General features: G+C 52.1%; 5 protein-coding genes across 5 annotated transcripts; 2 read left to right on the top strand and 3 right to left on the bottom strand.

Moving 5' to 3' along the window:
- Positions 1–146: 146 nt before the first annotated feature.
- Positions 147–2320, bottom strand: COCSUDRAFT_32295 (hypothetical protein). The gene is made up of 4 exons (XM_005651358.1): positions 2238–2320; positions 1646–1800; positions 1247–1463; positions 147–760 (listed from the first exon to the last, which is right to left on the bottom strand). The coding sequence occupies exons 2-4, from the start codon at positions 1792–1794 to the stop codon at positions 551–553; spliced, it is 576 nt and encodes a 191-aa protein (XP_005651415.1). The 5' UTR covers positions 1795–1800; positions 2238–2320; the 3' UTR covers positions 147–550.
- A 975-nt stretch (positions 2321–3295) lies between these two features.
- COCSUDRAFT_59379 (hypothetical protein) lies at positions 3296–5882 on the top strand (the record flags this gene model as incomplete). The annotated part of the gene is made up of 4 exons (XM_005651359.1): positions 3296–3711; positions 5206–5384; positions 5649–5752; positions 5856–5882. The coding sequence occupies 4 exons, from the start codon at positions 3296–3298 to the stop codon at positions 5880–5882; spliced, it is 726 nt and encodes a 241-aa protein (XP_005651416.1).
- A 1799-nt stretch (positions 5883–7681) lies between these two features.
- Positions 7682–10741, bottom strand: COCSUDRAFT_21950 (chlorophyll a/b-binding protein). Its single transcript, XM_005651360.1, has 8 exons — positions 10602–10741; positions 10194–10233; positions 10005–10021; positions 9715–9821; positions 9231–9444; positions 8746–8886; positions 8335–8412; positions 7682–8062 (listed from the first exon to the last, which is right to left on the bottom strand). The coding sequence occupies exons 1-8, from the start codon at positions 10671–10673 to the stop codon at positions 7979–7981; spliced, it is 753 nt and encodes a 250-aa protein (XP_005651417.1). The 5' UTR covers positions 10674–10741; the 3' UTR covers positions 7682–7978.
- Positions 10742–12328: 1587 nt separating this feature from the next.
- COCSUDRAFT_9523 (signal recognition particle, SRP9 subunit) lies at positions 12329–12827 on the bottom strand (the record flags this gene model as incomplete). Its single annotated transcript, XM_005651361.1, has 2 exons — positions 12329–12421; positions 12690–12827. Coding segments are annotated over 2 exons (231 nt in total), but the record flags the coding sequence as incomplete, so codon positions are not given.
- A 398-nt stretch (positions 12828–13225) lies between these two features.
- Positions 13226–16341, top strand: COCSUDRAFT_46267 (adenine nucleotide alpha hydrolases-like protein; the record flags this gene model as incomplete). The annotated part of the gene is made up of 8 exons (XM_005651362.1): positions 13226–13464; positions 13645–13768; positions 14080–14280; positions 14585–14710; positions 15169–15264; positions 15514–15627; positions 15960–16052; positions 16270–16341. The coding sequence occupies exons 1-8, from the start codon at positions 13337–13339 to the stop codon at positions 16339–16341; spliced, it is 954 nt and encodes a 317-aa protein (XP_005651419.1). The 5' UTR covers positions 13226–13336.
- Between the last annotated feature and the right edge of the window lie 735 nt (positions 16342–17076).

Below are 17076 nucleotides of genomic sequence, written 5' to 3' on the forward strand. Positions count from 1 at the left end.
GGATGCTTTGGAGATTTGGTCATGCATAGTCATAAGACCTCTGCAGCGTCTCTATGATAGAACCATGTCAGAATGAAAAGATGCAGATGTGGACATGCGGACTTTTCAATCCATGAGACAGTCTCACTTTAGAGAAAAGCAAATTTGTAACTTTGTGGGTCTCTTACACATATAATGTTTGCAGTCGCAAGTTTACAGAACGCTATTTAATATACGGTAGTAGGAAACATTCTTGAAAGCACCATATTAGCACCTCGCCAGTACGGATATCATGTACTCACAGCAGGCGCAACCAATCCTAGCCTCATTTCCGGCCCTGCTTGCCAGCTCTGATGTTTGCAAGTGGCTCCTGTAAACAACCTCCAAAAATTATAGCCCAAGGCTCAGACATTCGCACACCCCTTGATGGTGTACTTGCTCTTTGCATGAACACTGCTCTTTCTAAGATTTGTACCAAATTGCAATACACGAGCTGGTGTGCTGATGCAGCCCAGCACTTCCAGCCAGGCGCGCTCGCATCAGCGGTAGGAGTCTGACATCTGTTCACGCATCAGCCAAAGGAGATCTGCGATGCGCCGCCGGGGGGCGCCAGCACGCGCGAGGAGTTCCGGTCGGTCAGGAAGTTTCCCACGTTCTGGCCCTCGGGGCGGCCGTAGTTGTTCCTCTTGTTTGCATTGTTGCCCTCCTCCTGCTTGGCGCCCATGTACAACGAGTTGCTGCCTGTGGCGTCAATCGTGACTGTCGGCTGCGGCGCCGCGGCCTGCGCAGCATGCATGCACATTGCTCAGGCAATAGGGAAGCAGTGGACAATTGCAGGCGTCTGTAGAGGAAGCTGAGAGAGGCCCTCCCAAGAGATCCTCACAGTTGGCATTACCAATCCTCAGCTCACAGGCATTGGTCAGCTTACAGGCAATCAACGAGAATCGAGCGAAGAAGTGGTGCAGGGAAAGTCCGTGGAGAGCACTGGTCTCTTAGTGCTAGTATGTAGACAGTCATGAGCGCCTGAAGGGGCTCCTGGTCAGCTTATGGACAGGGGAAAGTAGATCCTGCTGAGCCAGCCATTTGCGCCCTGCTGTGCAGCTGCACTTTTAACCCGCTGCAGCACTTGTTTGCCAGATGCATGCAGGTGCATGCAGCTACAAAACTTTCTGTTGCCACCCCAAAAGAGAGCACGGGGAAGGCATTAAACAGCAAAATAAAGGCAGAGGGAGGCCAGTTTGCTGCATGCAGAGGGGGGCCTCAGCACCTTCTTGGCGGCAGGGGGGGCCTCGTCGCCAAAGAATATCTGGGAGGCGCCACCTGGGGCAGCCAGCACGCGCGAGGATGGGCGGTCTGTCAGGAAGTTGCCCACGTTCTGGCCCTCTGGGCGGCCGTAGTTGTTGCCGTGGGGCACGTCTCCCATAGAGAATGCGTCTGCCTCACCGGTCTGCGACGGGGGCCGAGATCCCTCCGCCTTCATGGTGCTGCAGGGGCATGCCAAACCAATCATGCACCGCTACGTGAACCCTTTGTCCTGCTTGGTCCCCAGTCTTCTGCATGCCCTTAAGATAAAAAATTCAATATCCGGGGATTTTTGGTTGTATATAGGTTGGTTGTGACTGACAGGTTTGCCTCTTGACATGAGGGTGATCAGGAAGGAGCGCACTAATCCTGGGTCTCGATCATGTGCTCCTTGATGCGCTGCATGAGAGTTTCGCGGCTGCCGGCGGGGCTGACGCCGCGCGCGCGGCACTGGATGCGCAGGTCCTTGAGCAGGAGGCCCTTGAGGCTGTCATCAAGTGCAATGGAGTCCATAGCTGCCTGCAAAGCAGCTCAAAGTCATTCTGAAAATTCGTGGTTTTGGCTTTTTTGGATCCGTCGTGATGGATTAATCAAGGAAAATCAACTCGTAGACCGTTTGGGAATCTATGAAGTACAAGGGCTCCCATCTTGAAATATAGGGACGACCTTCGACACAAAGCCCGTGTGGTCCCTGTCTTCGCACTGATGCGAGACAAACAAATTCCCCTATGCATGAAGCTAGTCAAACATGCCAGGATCAGCTGGATGAGCAGGCCAGTCTTTGAAAGTGGCTTCCCGCTTGAAAAGCAGTTACTTCTTGCGAGGCAGGCTGCCCATCGTTCAATGCTGTTGGATACTCTTGGCCACCATATATCATGTCTATAGACTGACCCTATCGATCTGTGTGCATTTGTCATGGGAAAGACACTGCCGATGACTGACTAGAGGAAGCATACCTTTCGTTGTCTAGAAGTTGGGAACTAGATCACGTTTGCTGAGGCTGTCGTCTCTTTGTCTTGATGATGGCGGTTTAAGCTGCAATGTTGATCACTGAAAATTTTTGAAGGAAGGAGACAATGGGTCTCCATCATATGTGCATGGAAATGGGCAGTCCACAAACAATCACTTCTTTCAAGCTCCTCTAAATATCCATCTCTATCTAATAGTCATCACAATAAAAGCAAAAAAGGGGTAAGGATGATCTTCATGTGGCTCTTATGGAATGGCGGAGGTAATCAATGTCTTCGCCCTCGGGAAGTGAACAATTGAGCTATGCGATGGAAGGCTTTGCACAGGCGATAAGACACTTACATCGAATGAGACACATCTAGAATCATTACGAAGGGCTTCATGCACGACACCACTCCTAATATGTATTTTCCTAGTCTCCCTTCCTGGTAGCTGAAGTCTAGATCACACCCTCTACGCATCGTACACGTTCTTGTTATTTGTTCCCGCTTTGGTAATTAGATGAATGGATCGTTGATCAGTGCATACTTATGCGTCCAATGCAGGCAGAAGGACCATCACCGCACCAGCCTTGACCTCCCACCCGAGATCTGGCAGGTCATAGCGCGGTTTATGACTCCGAAGGAATGGGCCACAGTGTCAGGCCTGTGCAGGACCACTTGGCGGCTTCAGCTGGACCCAGTGCTAATCTGTCAGTGTAAATACTGGAAGAAGCTTTGCGATAGAGGTGAGCTCAGCATGCCTACTTCTACCAAAGCATCATCCACTGGGGCCTGCCGGCAGCCCATGCACTCCTAGTTGTTATCCACAGAAACAAGACCCGCACTTCCTGGATGCCTGGGATCAGTGGTCATTGTATCTGAGATAAGCTGGTCATGGCTGGCACCAATGCTGACCCTTGAGATTGATCTGGCAGTCATGGTGAGGCCCAGTCTTTCTGGGTGCAGGAGCTGCATGGATGCTGAAAAGGGCACAGCTGACACAGCGATTGGAGCTGGATCTGCCTCGTGATGGCACCAGTCTTCAACCAACACTCAGGGCCCTCATGCAGGTCTCCGGCGGCTTCGGCAGGCTGACCGGACTGTCTTTCCGGGCAAGTCCACAGAGTGAGGAGGACAAGGAACACCACAAAATGGCTGTGGCATGGCTTCTGGGGCAGGCCAAGGAGCTTGTCTTCCTCAGCCTCGACCTGGTGGGCCTGCCATATTTGCCTCACCTGTCCCACATCCAGCACCTGCAGCTAGATGTGTCAGGTGGAGCCTTCCCAAGGCTGGCACCTGTGCTCACAACACTGGTCACTTTACGGACGCTCTACCTTGAATCCACAGAGACACAGGGCGCGCAGGAAGAGGCTACGGGCCTGGACTTGCAGACCTTGACTGAACTGGAGAGTGTCATGCTGGATGGAGCCGTGCCATCCGCCCTGACTCTGGCCGAGGGCACTTCCCTGCGTGTGACTGTGTACTCCATAGAAGATGCTTGCAATGGACTCTGGTTGAGTGCTGGGAGGGCACTGAGATCCTTCACCCCGCAAGCCGATGGCGAGAGTATAGCCTCTGAGGATGAGATCCCACCTTGGATGCTGGAGCCTATCCGTCTTGAAACGCTTGTGCTGGCCTTGTACAGCTTTGGGAGGGGTATTGTAGAGGGAGTGTTGGAGTCTGGACATATCGAGCTGCAAGGTGCGTTTATGCTCACCGAGCGCATGTGCTTCGATTGTGTGGAAGGCCTCTTTGTGAGCGTGCGAAGAAAGCACGAGTGGAAACTGGTCAACTTCCATTCCTGTGGCAGACTTGATCTTGAGATGACGTATCCTGCCCATTTTGTGGCATCCTGCCCAGCATTCTCTATAAGGTATGACCACTTGAACGGGGTGGATTTGATTTGTCTGGCATCTTGCTTGACAAAAAACGGAATCACATTTGAAGCAGAGCAGGTTATAGCCTCAGATTATAATTGCAAATTTTACGGTGCTCCACAACTAGGCCACCTCAGTGCTGATCATCATGATGAGCTGGACTTGCATAATGTTGACTCTAGCTTATGCAGATGTGGAGCATGCCATATTTGCTGCCGATTGGATAATTTTCATGGAGCTCGAGTTCCTGACAATGACCTGTACTAGAACATGAAGCAAATGCATATTGAAGCAAAAGCATGTAAGAATAGTTGCATCCCACCCGGAAGTCCCGCATGCGCAGTAACTGCAAATGAACATTTGTGGGTCGATTTGAGAGATACTGTCAGCTAACCTCTGGGCAAAAGTGCTGGCACTACCAGCCTGGAAGAAGCAGCCCATTCTCAGCAAAAAATTTGTGATGAACACCTGCAACCGCGGCAACCGCCGGCGGCCGGCTTTAACCTCACTGACTATCTGCCATAAAAGCAAAGGCTTTTCATGTATGCAATAAATCACGGAACATGATCACTCATTGTTCACTTCTTCTAGAAAGAGCTTTCCAGTTCTGCCCCTTAGAAGGCCAGTCACAATGGGCATGCGATACCGGAAGCTGGCAGAAGCTGGGAAGATGGCGGGCCCCAGGGGCAGGCCACAACAACGCCAAGATGGCCGAGAATTTAAAAATTTTAAGGAAGTAGAATCCTTTCAAAGATTATCAGTGCACCGGTTCGACTGCAAATGGGACAATGGAGTGTCCTTTATATCTCTGGTTATGGACCGGATGCAGATAAATGGCTTCACGATCGACCAGTGCATATAAAGTTATTCCAGCAAGTTGACTGTACGCTCGATTCTGAGTAGGCACAGAAAATGGGGGAATTTGTCAACTATCCCAGGTATGCAATTACCTTTCAACATTTTAATTTGGCCGTGACTATTGGCAATCTAACAAGTGCTTTTCCAGGAGTTAGCCCTATAGCGTTGCATTGGTGCTCTTGTGATTATTTTAGGACATGTTGAATTGTGATAAACAACCTGCCATGTGGCCCTTTCAGGTCACAGATGCCTCACCACACCAGCCTCCCCCCAGAGATCTGGCAAGCCATCGCTCGGTACCTGAGCGCTCGAGACTGGGCCAGAGTGGCAGGCGTGTGCAAGACCACCTGGCAGCTTCGACTGCCAGAAGTGCGCATCAAGCAGAACGAATTACGCCAGGGTACTCTCTGTAGGGAAGGTGAGCTTGTTGCCAACAGGCATAGACTTCTGCACAGCCTGTGTGAGCTTGCCAAAGTTATTCCATCATGTCCTGATGGACTACATTCTTGCATTGAGCGAGGTCAATCTCCACAGGCCTTGTATCTTCCCTGAACCTGCCTTTTGTGAACCCCAGACACTTTTGACTTCAGTGAATCCCCGGATTCTTTTACTCAGATTGTGGCAGCTAGTGCCAGATCCACCCTCTGCCCTTTGCTGTCTGATATCTGTCCTATGCGTGCAGGCGCTGCGTGGCTGCTGAAGAGGGCCCAGCTGGCACGAGAACTCTTGCTGGATCTTCCCGGTGACATTGCTGAGCTGCAGGCCACCCTCACAGCTCTCATGCAGGTCCCTGCTGGCTTCACCAGCCTGACTTCCCTCGCGTTTAGGCCTCCTAAGAGATTTGAGAAAGCTCAAGAGTCCGTCATCATGGCTGTGTCGTGGCTCGTAGGACAAGCCAAGGGGCTGGAATTTCTGAGCATTGATCGAGTGAGCCTGCCGCACCTGCCATCCCTGGCACACATCCGGCACTTGCAGTTGGCTGTCTCCGTTGAAAGCTTCTCGAGATTGGCCCCTGTGTTAGCAACGCTGGTAACCCTGCAGACACTCTACCTTGATGGCTCAGAGATGCAGGAGCCAGCTGCGCCCCCGGCTCACTTGGACTTGCAGGCCCTGACTCAGCTGGAGAGTGTGATGCTGGATAGAGTTGTGCCTGCCTCGCTGCTCCTTCCTGAGGGCACTGCCCTGCATGCGATTGCATGTTGCCTTGAGGACGCTCGAGACGCATTCTGGCCTACTGTGTTTGGGGCCCTGAAATCATTTGTTCTAGAAACGGGTCAACATCTGAGAATGGAAGAGGACATTCCAGATTGGATGCTGGGGCCTGTCAAGTTGGACAGGCTGGTGCTGTCATCAAAAAGCTTTGGAATGGGGTATAATAATGACGATGGCTTTGATCATGGACTTATCCGGCTCAGAGGTGCACTTTTGCTGGCAGACGAATTCTGCCTAGAATGCAGTGAAGGCCTCTATGTGGAAGTTCCAGGAGAGCACCAGTGGAGGCTGGTGAACCTAATCTCTGACAAGCGATTGTTTGTGCGCCTTAGAAATATTGCCAGATTTGCATCATGCCCAGCATTTGTCATCAGGTATGAGTCCTTAGAGGGCATTGATTTGAGTAGGCTGGCTTCTTACTTGGCAAAGGCCGGCATAGATTTTAATCTCAGCCAGTGGGGGGAGCCTGATTGTGATTTCACAGCAGGAAGAGGAGCTGATATCCTGCATGAGGAACATGCAAGATCTTGCAAATGCGGTGCGTGCCGAATTTGTTGCCGCCTTGACAACTTCCAACTTGGAGGGGAGAGAATTAGCTCCTGCGCCGACTTTTGGGAGTACATTTGAATGCTTGTTCAGACTCGGAACAAATGCTGTCTGCCATCTATGGCATGCAGTAACTTGTAGGCAGCTGATACCCATGGGAGGGCAGAATCTCTAGCATAAATCAAGCAGACGTTCAAGGGGAGGAGTTTCAAAGAGGACTGTAGGAATGGGCGCATCCAGTTGAAGGGTGCATTCCTGCGAGTGGACAGACTCTGCTTGAGTTGCTCGCATGGCATGTGGGTGGAAGTGTCAAAAGGGCACGAATGGACACTTGTCAACATGCTTTCTGATGTTAAGCGATACGTTGGCACTGACAATGTCACCAAATTTGCATCGTGCCCAGGATTTTTCTTCAGATATGACGACCTTCAAAGCGTGGTTCTCTTATCATTTGTGTCTGAATTGACAAAGTGCGCCGTGAAGTTTATTCTGTATCAAAGGGGGCAGCCTGATTGTCAGATCTACATGGTGTTGATTGCAACTGGCTTTCAATGGGATGGCAAGGGGCAGCATACACCTTCCCATGTGTGTACTCTGTAAGAATTCAATGTCTCGTCATCAGTGCCCTCTTGATTCCATGTTTCTGAGTAAAGACAGTAGGCAATCACAAGCAACTGGTGCAGGAAAGCTTGCTTGGTACTGATGGATATCACGTGTGGGTCAAGTGTCAAAGTCTTCTTTGCTGCTATCCGCATTGGGGCAGTGAGTATTGACTTGCAAGCTGCTAATCTCATGACATTTGTTCGTATGCCAGATGCACAAGCACTGCTGCAGATCAAGAACATTGCAGTTCCACGCATGCTTTTGTCTTGCAAGTTGTGCAGTGATCATGACGCAAGGCTGTCATGGCACCTGCTACTCTGGAGATGCATGTATGGCGGATGTGATCTGCAGATTGACGTGTTGATATCTCTCTACAGAGACTACGCTCTTGACAGCGACACTCCCACATCAGTCAAAGAGATTTTTACATGACGACAATGGTCAAGACAGCTAGTCTTCTCGGGTGAATACACAGGATGGATCGACTCTCACAGGGGCTGTTGCACGCTCCATGCAGAGGCACAGATGACCACAATCGCTTGCAAACAGACAGGGAAGCAGCCATGGCCACACAGAAACGCTGTGCGGCTCAATGGGAGGGGAAACAGACAGACTCCACGGGGGTCAGAAATTGCTCAGATTAGGAGATCTTCAGGGAGCGAACTTGGTGGCGGCGGCGAAGCCGTTGTTGACTCCGGGGTCGGCCAAGTGGTCGGACAGGTTCTCGATGGGGCCCTGTGCGCAGAAGGTAACACCATTCGTCAACACCTTTCTCAATGGTTGTGTGAGTGATCATTGATACAGCAGAAAGCATAGAGAAACTGCAGCACTCGTCAGCAGCAATATCTGCACATATGGACTCGATCTGTGAGCGGTCTAGGCCACAGGAATTAGCATGTGCATGCTCGCAGGCGTAGCATTCCACTGAGTTCAAGAGACCAGAAAGGGGGGACTAGCAAGTGAGTAAGATCTCGACAGAGAGGGAAACAATTGAAGGGGAATTGCACCTTGCCGGTGACGATGGCCTGCACGAAGAATCCGAACATGGAGAACATAGCCAGACGGCCGTTCTTGATCTCCTTGACCTGCGCACACAAACAGCCCAGGGTCAGCACACCTCAACTCCATCATCAGGGCATGTAAGCCCTATGCACCATACTCTGATCTCCTGAGAGCCACAGGCAACTAGAAGTGCAGCAGCAAAAATTTTATAGCAGAAGAGGGCTGCAGGAGGCAAGACTCCAAGCTGCAGCACTTCTGCTTGCTTAGCATGAATTGCAGACAGTAAAATCAGAAGCACAAAAGGCTGTGCTTTTGTTGACCAGGAGTGCAGGCAGGAAATTTGGCTGCAGCAGCATGGCAGAAAATTATGTAGGTACATGAAGGTATTTGGATAAGGGGGTGGGGTGTTGGTGTACCTTGAGCTCGGAGAAGGTGTCCGGGTCGTCAGCAAGGCCGAGGGGGTCGAAGGGGCCACCGGGGTACAGGGAGTCCAGGCCCTCGAGGCCGGGGCCCTCACCGGCTGCGCGGTATGCCTCAGCACCGCCCATCAGGATCACCTGCACACCATGACAGCTCCCAGCTCAAGCCACTGCAGTCTTGTAGAAGCCAGCCATGATCCGCTAGGAGAACTCAATGCCATCAGTAGCAACAACATTATACTGAGTACATGGAGTTTGGCGAACAGGGCAAGTTGAGGGTACCTCAGTATGACTGATTTGATGTCATGTAGGGTTAGGGGGATGGAGCAGTCTGTCAGACAATTGCATGCTGTCAATATGGGTGCAGGCAATAGTCATTAGGTGGGCCTTTGCAGTTGCAAGTGGGCTTCACAGTGCAAAAGTAGAAATGCCATCAGGTTGAGGCTGCAAACAGTGACAGGAGTGAAGGGGTGTGTGCTGACCTGGCAGGCCAGGGTGGCGATGATGGACTGGGCGTGGACCAGGGAGGAGTTGCCCAGGTAGTTGAGGCCGTCAGAGCCGAAGATCTGAGCGCCGGCCTTGAACCAGACGGCCTCGCCGAAGGAGACGCCGTTCTTGGCGAGCAGCTCTGGGGTCACGCAGCCCAGGGCTCCGAGCATGGCCCAGCGAGCGTGGATGACCTCGATCTCGCGGTAGCTGCGCACAATTACACACAATACATCAGCTCTCATGCTTTCAAATAAAAAACCAGGCAGTCTCGCAGTGATTCCAGGTAAGTTCTGGCCCTCGGCAGACACTACTCTAATTGTCTTTCTCCTATAGTCTTGCGCTGCAGCCTGCAGCTGCGATCTATGAGCTGAAGCAAGCAGCAGGCTGTCACCCAGAAAAGCGAATTATAATAGGGTATGGGCCGGTGCATTTTTGAGGAGGTGGGCAGGCGAAGGGGGTTGGCAAGGGGGAGCTCACCGAGCGAAGGTCTCGGGGTCGGCGGAGAGGCCGGCTGTGTCCCAGCCGTAGTCACCGGGGAACTCGCCATTCAGGTATGAGGGGGTGTCAGTGAAGGGGCCCAGGAACTGCGCACATCAGGAAGGATCAGGCTGGCTGCCAGCTCGATCGCACTGGCAGGATCTTAGCCAGTGACTTCACAAGGCAGCTGCACAGCACAAGCACAACGCAGGACAATTATTATTGGATAGCAGGAGTGTCGGAAGGAGGACGGCGGGTGGCAGGATAAGGGCAGCGCTGTCGGAACTCACCGTGGCGCGGTCGGGGCCTGCACACGGCAGAAAGAGAGATCAAGATCGGTCAACGACATCCAAATCCGAGTCATGTGCCCGGCGCGCGCCAAGGATACCCTCCCAGTAGATACGGTGCAACACCCCATGGTATCTGCCTCCATGGGTCGAGCAAGAGATAACGTTTTTGGATGCAGGATAAGGCCTCACCGTAGAACTCGATGGCAGCGCGGGTGACCTGACGGTTGCCCTGCGGAGCGACATACACAAATCAGGGCCCAGTGTGTAGATAAGACTCGAGGGGCGCCACCAAATATCACCGGCATGCGTCCCGTCTTTCCTTGCATACGAAGAACCCATTCCTCCAACCCATTGACTAGTGTCACACAATTGCAGCTAAAATTACATTCACTAGCTTTCAACCAAGACATATGCCAACCACCAACAGATCGCCCGGTGGCCTTGAAGCAATCTAGGTCGACCGGAACGAAGCAAAAGGCAACTGAGTCTGGCTTTTCAGGCAATAGAGCAGGCTTCACGATTCAGTGCTCGCTGCAAGAATCCACGGCTTACAGTTTGGGTTACACTCGCGTTCTTGGCTTTGGGGAAATGGCGCACCTTGCCGGCAGTGGGCACGGCGCTCCTGAGGGAGGCACCGGCGAAGCTGTTACAGAGCAGAGCGGAGGCCATTTTGTCTGTTTTGAGGATAAAAATTTGACAGATGTTCAGATTAATGAAAGAATTGTTTAAGAGATCTGTTGGGAGAGGCCAGGATTTAATTGGGCAGCTCCACTGTGCTGTGCTGTGATTGGGCGTCCGAGATTCGACATGGCGTTCAGGGACGGGCGTTGCCTCCTCCAGATTCTGTCCATTGCGTGTCCTTCGCATGCTGTGGATTATCCTAGATCCCTCCTGAATCGACAGCGCTCCATCACCCTGTGCGCCCAGCTGACTATCTGAGCATCCACAATGGCCTCTTGTACCTTTATTATGGACGTTTGTTTGACATCAAAGTGACTTATGGACCGGCGCCGGCCGCGCCTGCCAGGGGCCTGCCGCAGTGCGCCGGGGCGCCTGCTCGGCCCGGCGTGCTTGTGAGGCTTTGGAAGGATTCCCAGTGGGACTTCTCTATCTTTTGTGTGTTTTTCTGTGAGGGTTCTGCTGTAGCAGTAGCTATATAGGCAAGGACTTCTTGATCATGAAGAACTTCTGTTGAACAATCATTGTTCTGCATGATGCTTGCCAAGCTGGCGGCCAATGCTTGCACCTGACTTGGCCCAATCTGGGGTTGAGACAGTCACTCGCAGTGCGTCATGCTATCATGCAATACACGCCATCCGATGAGTCATTGTAGTGGATGATAGCGTTTGCTGCTGACAATGAACAGCCCGAGAGTCCGGATCGGTGCAGAGATGAGCTGAATCCTTTGGCCAGCTCTGATCAGTGCCGCACATTCCGGTGGCTAGCAGTGGCAACTTGCATTGAAGTGGTCGGGCCACCCTACAGCTGGAATAGCATTTCTAAAAGATTTTTTTTTCTGGTGCTGCACCAAGACTTGCGCAGATCCAGACAGCAGGTGGTACATAACAAGCAGCGTGTCTTCACAACATCCAGTTTAGTACAGTAACACAAAGCCAGTCATGAACATTTTGCACTTCTGCCTCAATTTCTGCGAACCCACTGGCAGTGCAGTGCACTGTAATCCGATGTGGCCACAGCGAGAGTGACTAACCCCCTCATTTCAGTGCCAGTTCCCTATCAATGCTGCTCTTGGAGCACTTCAACACACAATCACTGTGCTGCCCTAAGCTGCTGGGATCCTCTGCATTATACAGGAGACTCTCCCAATTTTTGAAGCATGCCCAGTGATTATACATCATGGCTGGCTGGCACAACAACGGCAGCGCTGTCACCCTTTGGACATGCGCCCCTTGTTGCGCCCTCTCGAGGCCTGCTGTCGTGAGGGCAGCCTGTTCTGGCGCTGCTTGCCATCCCCCCCATTCAAGGCAGCGCTCGCAGGGGCGGCCCCTGATGTGTCCGCTGACTCATCCACTGCGTCGGCTGCTTCGGCCATCTCCACGTCTGGGGGCAGCATTACAGAGCGTTGCATCAGAGGGATTTTTGTATGCCTGGAGCATGTGCAAAAAATCGTGATCCTGGTGAAGGAAGCAATGTTGAGATTCAAACTGACACCATCCAGTGGCTTGTTTGCTGGAACTCATGGGGATCATAGACTTGGAAAAAGCAATCTGCTAGCCTAAGGACTGAGTCTTCAATCGTCTGGCTGTGCAAAGATGCATTTCCCAGATGAGAAGTAGCAGGCAGCAATTTGACTGACCTGGGCTGATGTCGCCTCTGGCCATGGAGGCGAAGTAGAAGTTGTTCAGCTTCTCCACCTTTTTGACATCTGCCAGCTGATCAGTCTGGTACTGCAGACACTGCATATTACACCGAGCAGGGTCAATGATCATTTGAAGGCATGAGATATATTCTACTAATTTCAGAGGACTGTGTGTCATTTTCAAAGGAATCCATCAAAGAAAGGCCACAATATTGGCACTCCATACAGGTTCGATGGATGGCAACATGGGTCTCAGCACAGTGCACTTTCAGATCCTCTAAGACAAGACAGCTCTGGCACCTCAAGTAATACAGATGATTAATATCAGATCGAATTCCCTAAGCACAAAGCTCAGGCCAGCTCACCACTCGATCATCAGTCACTTTGAGGACAACTTTTCCGGAGCTGTGGCTGTACTTCAATACGTAGCGCGTGCGCAGGGGATCAGTCCGATACAATTGTTGTGCTTGCTCATAAAAGCTGTGCCAGTCCTCAATAAACATGCCTCCAACTCACGTTGCCAAAAGAGCCGCCTCTGAGCGGCATTTATCAAGCCTGCATGGCGCTACAAATCCAGAAGAGAATACAGGAAATGTTTTGCTTCTTTAGTATTTGTTCTCTAATCACAAGCGAGGTTCAGGTGCTCAATTGACCAGTTGTGACTTCAGCAAAAAGGCCGATCTTGGACACAACGATCGACAGTCCGGATGCAAGCATGCGAAACAAGACCAAAACGTGTGTTGGGCCTTCTGCAGTTGTCTGGTACAATATTTCACCAAAGGGATCGGTTGAAGTTTTCCATCATGTGCACAACCAGCGTCTTGCAAAACAGGGTTTCAACCCTACCTTCCAGATCACATCCTTTCTGGAGATCGAGTAATATGCAGCAATTACGTTCCACAAGCAAGCTTCCAAATAGGGCCTTGTGCAGTAGTCGATCACTTCGATAAGAGTGCAGCTGTGTTGTTGACTGCAGAGGTTGGCATTTGTTGATCGTGTGATCTGGCCACAGATGCAGGCCCTACTGCAGCCAAGAGCAGAGCTTCTGCGATTCTCCGAGTCGAGATGCTCACCTTCAACAACATGCAGCACCACAAGCGCCTCTGTGTGCTGCCCACCCACTCGCAGATTATCACACGGGTACTTGCCTTCAATCCTGATGATACCTTGTAATGGGTACAATTTTCATGTAGCGTAATTGGATCCCTCTACTGCTCGCAAAATATAGTCAAGTGTAGTCACCTGCCATATTGCCTCTGCAGCTTCCTGTCATCCATTTGGTGCACGCCCATGAATGAGTCACACTTCTTGTGCATGCAGGCATTCCCAGCACAGGCTTTCAGCCGCGAAGCATGTTGTGAGGGCAGCAGCGGCAGCACCTGCCAAGGTGGACATCGACTCGTGGGTGCAGGACTCCAGAAGGTCCAGGGAACAGTGGCTCGAGGTCAGACACTCTCCTCCCCTTTCTTCTCAGCAGCATTCCCTCCCTATCCAATACGCTATTGCAAACTGTCCTTGCACGAGCAGATGACAGCATTCCCTGAGACATTCCCCACCCAACGCGAAGTGGCTTTGACACCACTCGGGTGCAGCGCAAATTAGTAAGCAATACAGTGCGATGTCAAGTAGCCATGAGAATGGTGCATGTATTAGAATCAGCCCTGTGAGCATTTGCTATGCGGCATGTTTGTCATGCCAGGCAGGGCCTGAATAGATCCTGTCACAAATGACTAATAATCAGCCCATGGGCCGCAGGAGAGCGCGCTCGGCGCACTGAAAACAGCGGTGGAGGCGTTTGAGCGGCCGGCGTTTCCATGCGCGCTGATTGCCGGTGACGTGGTCATTCTGAACCTGCTGCACCGGCTGGACTACCTGGAGTCTGGCCGCGTGCCCATCATCTTCATTGACACCTTCCACCTCTTCCCAGAGACCCACGCCTTGATGCACCGCCTTGAAGTAAGCCTCTCTGGTTTGAAGAGTAACATCTTTCCATCCTTCCATCTTGTCATCACTGCATGCAGATCTGGATTCAAGATGTCCAATCATGTCTGGGTCAAGTATGCTGGAATTGTGTAGTTTTGGGAATGCAGTAGGCGGACTGCATACCTGCTAAGCGTCTCTAACTGACAGAGCAGCATGCAGTTGAGCAGTGGTGATTGCGCAGAAGGAAAGCTCCAGGGGGCTCATTGGCTTGGGAAGATAAGTTGCTCTTCCTGTGAAAGTTGTTGGCTCACAAGGGAGTGGCATTCTCTTTGTGCAGGAGAAGTACAATTTCAAGGCCAGCGTGTTCCAGGCCGCTGGGTTCACAAACGTGGCCGAGTTCAAGAAGGCGCACGGCTCGGACCTGTTCATCCGTGACATTGAGGAGTATGACCGCATCTGCAAGGTACAGCCCCTGATGCCCTGATATTCCTGTTCTTCTGTCTTTTTTCCTGCTTTCACAGTAAGTGGTAAAGTGCTGCTGTACAGCTTACTGGTGTTCGGTTACTCGGTATTATTCACCAGATTGGCAGCAGTGCTCGGGATCAAAGAGAATAGTAGAATACTGCCAGTGTCTGGCTTCCTGCACCTTCAAGCAATTATTCCAGCATGGCAGCAATCCTTGGGGGCTGATGAGAAGATATGCTTCTCAAAACCATATTGGCTTTGCTAATACGCTCCTGTATGTATGCGAGATAAAGTCAAGTAATGTGTTGTTGATATCACATACCTGGCTCCGCTCATACATTAAACCAAAAAAGGGGTTTACTGCATTGCCAGAGCTTTCTGCAATAGCATCGTAAGCCTCACACTTCTTTCTGTCCATCAAGATCTGCGTTTGAATTCAAACTTGTACCTGTGCAGGTGGAGCCGTTCCAGCGTTCTCTTCAGGACCTGGATGTGGACGTCATGATCAACGGCCGGCGGCGCGACCACGGCTTTGAGCGCGCGCACCTCGAGGTGAATCACCCTCTGTGAGCGATTACTCATCCTGGTTGTCATACATGTTTTGCGCGGCCATGCATGCTGGACCTGCTCTTCTACATATTCCATGCAGCCATGCAGTTTGCTGATCGGAAGATCATTGGAGCTCATGAGATAGGGCTTGCAGAGTGCTAAAGTTCCAGGGATGAGAGTTGATAGGTGCTGCGGACAAGTAAGCAATCACAGATTCCTCACGAATGGGACCTGTTTTGTGGATGCGCACAGGTGTTTGAGGGAGGGTCTCCGGTGAAGGCGAATCCGCTGGCGTGGTGGGAGTTCAAGGACTGCATGGACTATTTGAAGCGCCACGGCCTTGAACGCCACCCCCTGCACGACCAGGTCGGGCTGAACTTTTTGTTTGGTGGCCAGCTGTCACTTGAAGTTCTGCAAGCCTGAGTGGAATCAAACAAGTGTGTTGCCGGCGTTGATGTCTTCTGAGGGAGCTGAATGAAATGAAGCTTGTGTAGCGGGAAGCCGTTCGTGGCAGTGCGCAGCTTTTTTGTTGCAAGTAAGGCTGCAAGTCGCTGGAGCGGCCCACCGCTGCTCAAGTCTCATGGCACCTCTCCATCGGGAGTCTCCATCAGGACTTCAATCCGTCGCCTTTATGTCCAATCCCTTGCAGAAGCGTCCCTCAAGTCTTGCTGAGCAGGTGTGTGCCATTTTGGCTGCAGGGCTATCCCAGCATAGGCGACGTCCAGTCAACCGTGCCCGTGCCAGTCGAAAAGTGGTACGAGTATGCTGGCGAGCGCTCAGGCCGCTTCCAGGTGCGTGTTTTGTGGCGCAAAAGTATGCCTATGCCCGAGCTTTGGATAATGCAGCGAAGACACAGCGTGCCGTGAACGTGAATAGTCAATATAGCTGTTAGCAGTGCTGAGTTGGCTGCTTGCGTTCGTGGTGTCCTGTGCGTTCATTCAAATGTCTTCTGTGCACTTTTCGGAGGGAATTGTCTGTGAGGGTGAGGTTGTGGGGATCTATTTGCAGGGGCTGCAGAACCCGGATGGCAGCGTCAAGACAGAGTGCGGCATCCACGTGGCAGACGATGTCAAAGGTTAGGCACTGCACATTCTCCGCACCAAAATAAATGCCAATAACCTTTCCTCTTCTGGACAAAGCCTTGTCATGCTTGCACGTGGCTGGCACCCTCCTCTCCTGTCTGCTGCACAAGACTCTGGGCATGCACTGGTGACATGCTACCCTGATAACGATACTTGCCCCACATGCTTGGGTAGAGCGCGCCTTGAGGTCTAGTCATTCAGTGGTGATGATTGTGCAGAGACCAAGATGGTACCACAATCTGAGGCTGACACTATTCTGTGCCTGTTCTGGAGGAGCGTAGGGCCACCCAGCGGTCCGCCCAGCGGCACACCCCGGCCATCCACCCATGCCACGTCATCAAACGGCAGCCAGATAACTAATGCACCCTCAACTGACCCCCGCGCGCAGCTCTTCGACGAGTGGATGCGTGCCAAGACGGCTGTGCTGCCCGGCAACCACTGGACAACATTGGACGGCTGCTATGAGTCATACGTGACTCGCGTGTGTCATGTCCACTCAGCTGTGCCCCTGTCACAGAGGGCGTTATCTGCTACGCTGCGGCGCGCACTGTCTGCTGAGGCCGCCGCCGGCCGGGTGATATTTTCCAAGGGTCCCCATAAAAGTGCCATCCGGGGTTTTTATGTCGATGGGGTCACAGTGGAGCCCGAGGCTCTGGTAGAGGAGTGGTTTCATGCAAAGGCGGCGTTTGATCCTGCTGGGAAAAAGTGGGTGCCACTGGCGACGTGCTTTGAG

The sequence above is a fragment of the Coccomyxa subellipsoidea genome (assembly GCF_000258705.1).
Source record: "Coccomyxa subellipsoidea C-169, whole genome shotgun sequence".
In the NCBI taxonomy this organism is placed as follows: domain Eukaryota; kingdom Viridiplantae; phylum Chlorophyta; class Trebouxiophyceae; family Coccomyxaceae; genus Coccomyxa; species Coccomyxa subellipsoidea.

Excerpts from the sequence above, each read along its gene's own strand:
- COCSUDRAFT_32295 (XM_005651358.1), bottom strand. The coding sequence starts at position 1,794 with ATGGACTCCATTGCACTTGATGACAGCCTCAAGGGCCTCCTGCTCAAG. Across the intron at positions 1,464-1,645 it reads ATGATCGAGACCCAGGATTA|CACCATGAAGGCGGAGGGAT; the intron begins GTGCGCTCCTTC and ends ATGCCCCTGCAG. Across the intron at positions 761-1,246 it reads CCCCCCCTGCCGCCAAGAAG|GCCGCGGCGCCGCAGCCGAC; the intron begins GTGCTGAGGCCC and ends CATGCTGCGCAG.
- COCSUDRAFT_21950 (XM_005651360.1), bottom strand. The coding sequence starts at position 10,673 with ATGGCCTCCGCTCTGCTCTGTAACAGCTTCGCCGGTGCCTCCCTCAGG. Across the intron at positions 10,234-10,601 it reads CCGTGCCCACTGCCGGCAAG|GGCAACCGTCAGGTCACCCG; the intron begins GTGCGCCATTTC and ends GTCGCTCCGCAG. Across the intron at positions 8,413-8,745 it reads ACACCTTCTCCGAGCTCAAG|GTCAAGGAGATCAAGAACGG; the intron begins GTACACCAACAC and ends TTGTGTGCGCAG.